This window comes from Eulemur rufifrons, chromosome 9, assembly GCF_041146395.1.
Source record: "Eulemur rufifrons isolate Redbay chromosome 9, OSU_ERuf_1, whole genome shotgun sequence".
Taxonomy (NCBI): Eukaryota; Metazoa; Chordata; class Mammalia; order Primates; family Lemuridae; genus Eulemur; species Eulemur rufifrons.
Window position 1 is genome coordinate 1,085,848 of NC_090991.1, and position 7,673 is coordinate 1,093,520.

General features: G+C 64.1%; 1 protein-coding gene across 1 annotated transcript; it reads left to right on the forward strand.

Moving 5' to 3' along the window:
• The first annotated feature begins 2,865 nt into the window (after nucleotides 1–2,865).
• RNF112 (ring finger protein 112) lies at nucleotides 2,866–7,472 on the forward strand. The gene is made up of 14 exons (XM_069483190.1): nucleotides 2,866–2,919; nucleotides 3,087–3,127; nucleotides 3,971–4,256; nucleotides 4,443–4,649; nucleotides 4,798–4,929; nucleotides 5,125–5,229; nucleotides 5,470–5,520; nucleotides 5,824–5,880; nucleotides 5,960–6,037; nucleotides 6,130–6,247; nucleotides 6,400–6,569; nucleotides 6,647–6,700; nucleotides 6,822–6,896; nucleotides 7,002–7,472. Exons 1-14 carry the CDS (start codon nucleotides 2,866–2,868, stop codon nucleotides 7,470–7,472), a joined length of 1,899 nt encoding a protein of 632 aa, XP_069339291.1.
• Nucleotides 7,473–7,673: the final 201 nt, after the last annotated feature.

Below are 7,673 nucleotides of genomic sequence, written 5' to 3' on the forward strand. Positions count from 1 at the left end.
CCAGCCTTCCTGGTGGGCACTGCCCTGCCCCCCTGCCCTCAGGAAGCTCCCAGGCCAGGAAGTGGGAGAGGAGTGGGGACACTCCAACCAGGAAACTGAGGCCCAGAGAAGATCAGGGACTCACCCAAGGTCGTACAGAAAGCTGAGGGCAGAACCATCCAGAACCCAGTTACCTATTTCCAGTACTCTATGCAGATGGGGGCTGGGCCAATTTTTCTCCTCTAAAGCAAGTGACTGCAGATGGAGACAGAGCAAAACTATAAACTCTTTCCCAGGCTCATTATAATAATTGACTTTATTTCTGCCACCAAAGAGACCATAGAATATAGTAGTTAAGAGCTTGGGTTGGGGAGCCTGATGGGCTGGATTTAGATTCCAGCTCTGCCAGCAATAGCTGTGTGACCTTAGACAAGTGACTTAACCTCTCTGTGCTTCAATCTCCTCATCTGTAAAATGGGAGTGATATAGCACCTCCCTCATAGGTTGCGTTATTGAGGGTGAGTTCACCACATGTTGGGTGATGATGTGAGACGTGTGTCTGTGTGTACGGTAGTAAGAGTGAGCTCACATGTGAGCGAGCAGGAGGCCTGGTGCTGCACACGTGTTTGGTGAATGTGGCTGAGTGAGCATGGGTGTGTGGATGTGTGCGTCTGTGTGTGACAGCATGCACACGTGTGTGAATGCTGCCGTCTGCACCAGACAAGGGAGAGTAGGGAACGTGTGTGTGGACACGGCGTGTGGACACACGGAGCATGGGGTAGTATTTTCACCATGCGTGTGTGAGAATTCACCAGAAGGGTATTCAGGGGGCGGGGGGTTGACCAGGTGCATGTGTGCACGTGTGTGTGTATGTGTGTGTGTGTGCGTTCGTGCGTGCGCATATGTGTGGGTATGTGTGTGTGAAGCCAGCTCTTGCCACATCAGGGGACCCAGAAACCTCCCCAAACAGGGACGCAGTCTGGGGATTGTGTTTTTGGCTCCCGAATCTGGTTATTTCAAAATGAGTCCACCCCCTTACGTCCTCCCAGCCCGGAAGCTAGAGCTAGAGGTCAGGAGGTCAGGAGGTCGCTGGCCTGAGCTGGGCCACCAGGAGCCTGGTCCACAGCAGGGAAGAGGCAGAGGGAGAGCAGGCCTGAGAGCCTTCAGTTCAAGATCTGGAGGTCAAGGTTGGATGGGGGCGGGAGGAGGAAGGCCTGCACGGGCGTGAGCGCTGCATCAGGCCAGCCTGGCCTGCTGGGAAGGCGCCTGGGCCTGCCAGCGCCCGCGCTGTGGGCCGGGGAGATACGCAGGGGCTCCCACTGGCGCTCCCTGGACCACATTCAAATCCAAATGCCACACACAGTCATCACCACCCGGGGCAGGAACCGTGCACACCAAACGGTTGGCTGATGGACAAGTGACTGAGGCCCCTCCCCGAGGCCACGCAGCAAGGTAATGGTGCAGGCAGCTGGCCCAGTGGGCCTTGAGACCCTCAGGCCCATATTTCTCTGACCCCCTGCTGGGGGTGGTCTCTGCTGAACTTCTGCAGGATCTGAATCCTGCCTCACTCTCCAGCCCTCTCATCCTGCCTCCTAGGACTGACCACTAACTCCCCTGCCTGGGCAAGTGGCTTTATGTAGGCAATTGCGCCCCTCAGAGCTCAGAGAGGTGAAGGGAAGTACCAAGGCCTCCCGGCTGGGAATCAAGCTCCGAGCAGCCAGGCTCCAAAGCTGGGCTGCACCGAGCCTCTCACAGTCAGGTGTCCAAGCCAAGAACCGCCTGAGGGCGAGGTCACAGCCAGGCGGGAGGGTGAAGCAAGAAGGATCCAGGGCCCGTGGCACTCCAGCTGGGCCTGGGAGGGTGTCCCAGGAGGGACGGGGGCGGGGCATGCAGGCAGAGGTAATGCCAAGCAGAGGTGCGGAGGCAGGGAAGGGCATGGCCCAGGAACGCAGGCTGGGTAGTTTGGATTTTGATCCGATGGGCGTAGGGAGCCAAGGAACGTGTTTGAGGAGTGTGGGGTTAGTTGTGCTGGAGGGGCATGTGCCGGCTGCACCCTGGGGAGTGCGTGGCAGGAGGCAGGGAGCCCGGTCAAGAGGCAGTTAGAAGGTCCAGAGGTGGCTCTGAAATTTGAGGCAGGGTGAAAGCCACTGGGAGGGAAAGACACCAGGGGACATGTAGGCCCAGGGGTGCTGAGGAAGGCTGCACCCGGGCTGGGCACCAGCGACATAACCCTGGGGAGGGTGGTGGGAGGTACAGGGCCACGTGCAGTGTGGTGGCCTCAGGGGGCCCTGCACACAGTAGGTGCTCAGTAAATGAAGGGATGCATGACCTCCCTGTCTCTAGGGCAGCCCCGGTGGCACTCTCTCCTGTCCCCCACAGCTCTCCTCCTTGCCCACCCTCCCTGTGACCCTGGAAGGACCCCAGCTGGGCCAGCAGGGGCAGTGCTGGTCCATGGCTCCACCAGAGGACGCCCTCTGTCTTCGCTGGGGCACCCACGTGGCTTCTCTTCCTCCGTCCCCCTCCCCCTCCCTGTCCTTATCTTTCCCTTCCGTCTCCATGGCGACTCACCACCTCGGCTTGCCTGCATCCCAGCCTCTGCCAGGGATTCTGAGCCAGGCTCCATCCCTCCCTCCTGGAGCCCTGGTACCCGCAGCCCTGTCTCCTCCCCCTGGGGTGAGTCCAGCAGCAGCCTCCTCTTTCCCGACTGTCACATTTCTCTTCCAGCTCTGACGGGGACTCGGCGACTCGGGAGACCATCCCCCTACCTCACCCTCCACCTGCCACAGACCAGCTAGCCCTTCCGGGAGCAAAGCGATCCTTACCTCTCCCTGAAGGTCCCTGGGCCTCCTGCTCTGTGTCCGGACCCTCTCCCCATCCCAGCCTCCCATGCCGAGGCCCACCTTGTCAGTCACTTCCTTTTGTCATCGGCTTGGCAAACGGGCAAGTGTTCAGTCCTAAGATGGGGAGGAGAGTGGGGGTGGGAAGGGGCCACCTGGGACGGGGGATGGGCAAGGGGAGGGAGGAAGCAGGCCCTGGAAACCCAGGATGAAGATAGAAGTCTGGATTCTGTTCTAAATATCTTTTTTTTTTTTTTTTTCCTCTCCAAGGAGAGAAAACAGAGCTTCATGGGAAACAGCAGCAACAGTTGGTAAGTGGCAGGGCCTGCGGGCTGGGATTGGTGCAGTGGGCCCGGCAGGTCAGCTGGCAACGAACGGCTGGTCGGCTGGTCGCACAGGAGCCCTGCGGGGCCAGCCTGCCAGTCCCGGAGGACTTGCCCTGGGGAGGGAGTGCGAGGCTGGATCCGCCAGGCTCCAGAAGCAAGTGGGTGCCACAGGGTGGTGGATGCCAGCTCAGAGCGGGGAGGGGAAGGAGTCTTATGAGATCCAGAGCCATCTGCCCAACTGCAGAATGGGCTGCTTGGGCACCAGGAGGCTGCCACCCCCTCCTTGCTGTCCTCGAAGCAGGGGTTTGTAGAGGACATCACCCCGGGGGGATCTGGCTGAAGGCAGCACCTCCTCGTGGGGCTTGCCGCTGGACTGTCCTGAGTGTTCGTACCAGTCTCTGGGCAGACAGATGCACACGCACCCTCTCGGATGGTCCCCCCAGTGGCCCCCTGGGGCCCGTGCTGCTAGCCCCTTCATTGGCACAATTCGGAAATGGGGGCCCAGAGAGGTGAAGGAACCGGCCCATGGCTGCATGGCTGAAACGTGGTGGGGCCAGTTCCTCCAGGCCTTCTCCCTCTCGGACTCTCGCCACTGCTCTGCCGCCCCTGCTCGGGGGGCCCAGGTCCCGGGGTGCAAGTCAGGGAGGAAAGGGCAGAGCTCGGCCTCTCTGGGAGCAGCTCTGCCTGTCCATGGAGGCCCCGGGGGAAACTGAAGTGGCACAAAGGGACCTCCAGCCCCGAGCTGTGAGCCTCTCCTCCAAAGCCCTGGCTGTATCCCCGTGCACCCGACAGACATCCTGGTTTTGAATGGCCTGTCCTGCCCCACAGGTCCCATGCTCCGTTCCCCAAGTTGGAGCTGGGCCTGGGGCCCCGGCCCGCAGTGCCCCGGGAGCTTCCCCCCTGCTCCATCTGCCTGGAGAGGCTCCGCGAGCCCATCTCGCTGGCCTGTGGCCACGACTTCTGCGCCCGGTGCTTCAGCACACACCGCGTCCCAGGCTGCGAGCCGCCCTGCTGCCCCGAGTGCCGGAAGATCTGCAAGCAGAAGAAGGGGCTCCGGAGTCTGGGGGAGAAGATGAAGCTCCTGCCCCAGCGGCCGCTGCCCCCCGCGCCGCAGGTCTGTGGGCTGCGCCTGTGGCGGGTGGGGACAGAGAGGGCTCTGGGTTAGTCGGGTCCGGGAGGAGGGGGTGGCTCTGGCCCTATTCCAGGATGTCAGGACAGGACACGAGTTCCAGGCTGGACACACTCCAGACGTGGGGTTCCATTCTGGGCGCTCAGGGGACGCCTCTTTCTCCCTGCCCAGGAGGCCTGTGCCGCGCGGGCGGAGCCGCTGCTGCTGGTGCGCCTCAGCGCCTCCGGGGGCCTCATCCTCAGGATGGGCGCCATCAACCGCTGCCTGAAGCACCCCCTGGCCAGGGACGCCCCGGTCTGCCTCCTTGCTGTCCTGGGGGAGCAGCACTCAGGGAAGTCCTTCCTTCTCAGCCACTTGCTTCGGGGCTTGCCGGGCCTGGTGAGGGCGGGGCTGGGCAGAGGCTGGAGGGGGCACGGTTGGGGGTCCAGCCTGGCTCTGGGGCGGGGAGTGAGTCTGGAGCCCCGGTTTGTGGGGACGTGGGGACGAGGAACGGACCAACCGGTGCTCTCCCTTCTCTCCCCTGCAGGAGTCCGGCGAGGGCGGCTGGCGGAGAGGAGGAGAGGGGTCCCTGCAGGGGGGCGGTTGGGGAGCCAATGGCCTCACCAGGGGCATATGGATGTGGAGCCATCCCTTCCTGCTGGGGAAAGAAGGGAGGAAGGTGAGGGGGAGGAGGGGCAGGAGGAGGTCGGGTTGGCTCAAGGAGTGGGGGGCAGAGGGGAAGAGAGAGAAAGCAGAGAGGGACAAAGAGGAGGGGATCGCAGGACAGGAAGACTGGGCGGGACAGAGGCACAGTCGGGGGACATGGAGGAGCGAGGCAGGCCTGGCCTCTTGGTTCGTCCCCCGCCCCGCATAGGTGGCTGTGTTCCTGGTGGACACGGGGGACGCCATGAGCCTGGAGCTGAGCAGAGAGACGCGGATCAAGCTGTGCGCCCTCACCTCCATGCTGAGCTCCTACCAGGTGGGGCTGCTGCCTCGGGTGAGGCATCCCAGGCTCTGGGGGTGCCCCTGGAGGGGAGGTTGCACCCGGTCGGTGAAGGAGGGCTGACGGCTGTGGGGGCCGCAGAAGGCCTGTGGGACCACCATACCATCCGGGGCCTCTCCCGTGTTCTGAGGCTGCCGGGGAGCCCCCTCCTCACCAGGGTCTTCCGAGTGTGGCTTTGCCCCTGCAGACCCTCTCGCGTCTTGCTCTTGGTTCCAGATCCTCAGCACCTCCCAGGAGCTGCAAGATACAGACCTGGACTACCTGGAGGTGCGTGGCTGCTGGTGAGGGGCTCCGCCCACCCCTGGCCTGCCCGCAGGGCCGGGCGGAGCCAGAGGGAACCGGTGCCTCCCACTCTGGCCTAGGGTTCTAGGACACTTGAACTGGGTTGGTGGGTTTGAGGGCAGAGGACAAAGCATGAGATGCCGGATTTGGGGAGAGGCCGGACAATCCCCAGCTGGGAGTGGGGAGCTTGGTTCGCACAGCAGGCGCAGGGAGGTGGGGGGACGGGCTCGGGACGGACCGTGGTCTTCGAAGTGGCCCAGCCCTGACGCTGTCTGTGCCCCACCCCAGATGTTTGTCCAAGTGGCCGAGGTGATGGGCAAGCACTATGGGATGGTCCCAATTCAGGTGAGACACTCATTTCTGGGCTTGTCAGCCCCAGACCTGACATCCTCAGTGGCTGGTGGCAGGACCCCCTCTCTTCCAGCACCTGGATCTCTTAGTTCGTTGGGACTCATCCCACCCCAGCCAGGCAGGACAGGGGCCCGCGGGTGACATCCTCCAGGTGAGCAGTGCAGAGGGAGGGATGAAGGGGCCAGGGCAGAGGTGAGGGAGGCTCGGTCCCCTGACTCAGAGCTCTCCTCCCCCATCTCCCAGAGACTGTCTGGCAAGCACCCCAAGGTCCAGGAGCTGCTCCGAGGGAGGCGAGCCCGCTGTTACCTCCTGCCCACTCCGGGGAGGCAGTGGGCGGACACAGACCACGGGAGCCCCGGTGGTGAGTGTGCCTGGAGCCAAGACCCCCCATGAGTTGCTCCCCACTTCCCCTCGCAGGGCACCCCGAGCCCCTCCAAGTACCCACCTCTCCCGGCCCTGACACCATTTCTCCTCCCAAAGCCCCCGTCTCAGCATGCGGAATCTGCTCCTCAGATACGGGGGGTGACTTCCACCACCATCTGGGGGCCTACGTCTCGGACGTGCTGAGCGCGGCCCCCCAGCACGCTAAGAGCCGCTGCCAGGGCTACTGGACCGAGGGGCGCACCGTGGCCAGGGGGGACAGACGCCTGCTCACGGGGCAGCAGCTCGCTCAGGAGATCAAGGTGTGAAAACTCCCCGGAGACCCAGGCGACGGGGCCGGCGGCCTGCTCTCCCTGACCCGGCGTCGGTGTCTCCGCAGAACCTCTCGGGCTGGATGGGCAGGACCGGGCCCGGTTTCGCGTCTCCAGACGAGGTAGGGGGTCCGGGTCCGGGAGGGAGGCGGGGCCTGCGCCCTGGGAGTGGAGGTGAGGACACAGGCGGCGCCCCTGGCTGGGGCGGAAGGAGGGAGGCAGTCTGGGTTTTCCCGTGGACAGATGGCCGCTCAGCTGCACGACCTGAGGAAGGTGGAGGCTGCCAAGAGGGAGTTTGAGGAGTACGTGAGGCAGCAGGTGAGCCCCGGTGGCTCGGGCGCGGCTGTGTGCAGGCAGGGCCACGCTGGGGAGGGCACGTCTAGGCTCCCAGGTCAGCGCACTTCTCCTCTTTTCCCCACCCAGGACGTAGCCACCAAGCGCATATTCTCTGCGCTGCGGGTCCTGCCCGACACCATGCGGAACCTCCTCTCCACCCAGAAAGACGCCATCCTGGCTCGCCACGGCGTGGCCATGCTGTGCAAGGGGAGAGAGCAGACCTTGGAGGCGCTGGAGGCCGAGCTGCAGGCCACGGCCAAGGCCTTCATGGACTCCTACACGATGCGCTTCTGTGGCCACCTGGCTGCCGTGGGGGGCGCCGTGGGGGCCGGGCTCATGGGCCTGGCAGGCGGCGTGGTGGGCGCGGGCATGGCAGCAGCGGCACTGGCTGCCGAGGCCGGGATGGTGGCAGCTGGAGCTGCCGTGGGGGCCACGGGGGCCGCTGTCGTCGGGGGTGGTGTGGGCGCTGGGTTAGCTGCCACCGTGGGCTGCATGGAGAAGGAGGAGGACGAGAGGGTGCAGGAAGGGGACCGGGAGCCCCTTCTCCAGGAAGAGTAACAGCCCCAGGAGGTGTTAAAGGGCAGGAGAGAGGTGAGGTGGGGGGGGAAGTGGCGGAGAGGAGAGGAGGGGTGGTGTCAGGGATTCCGAGGCGCCCCGTGTGCCACACTGCCCTGGTTGAGTGACCAGTGTCCAGGAGGCTGGCTGAGCTGGGGGCTCAGTGGCTCCAGGAACCCAGGGGGCTTCGGGGGCCAGGAGGCA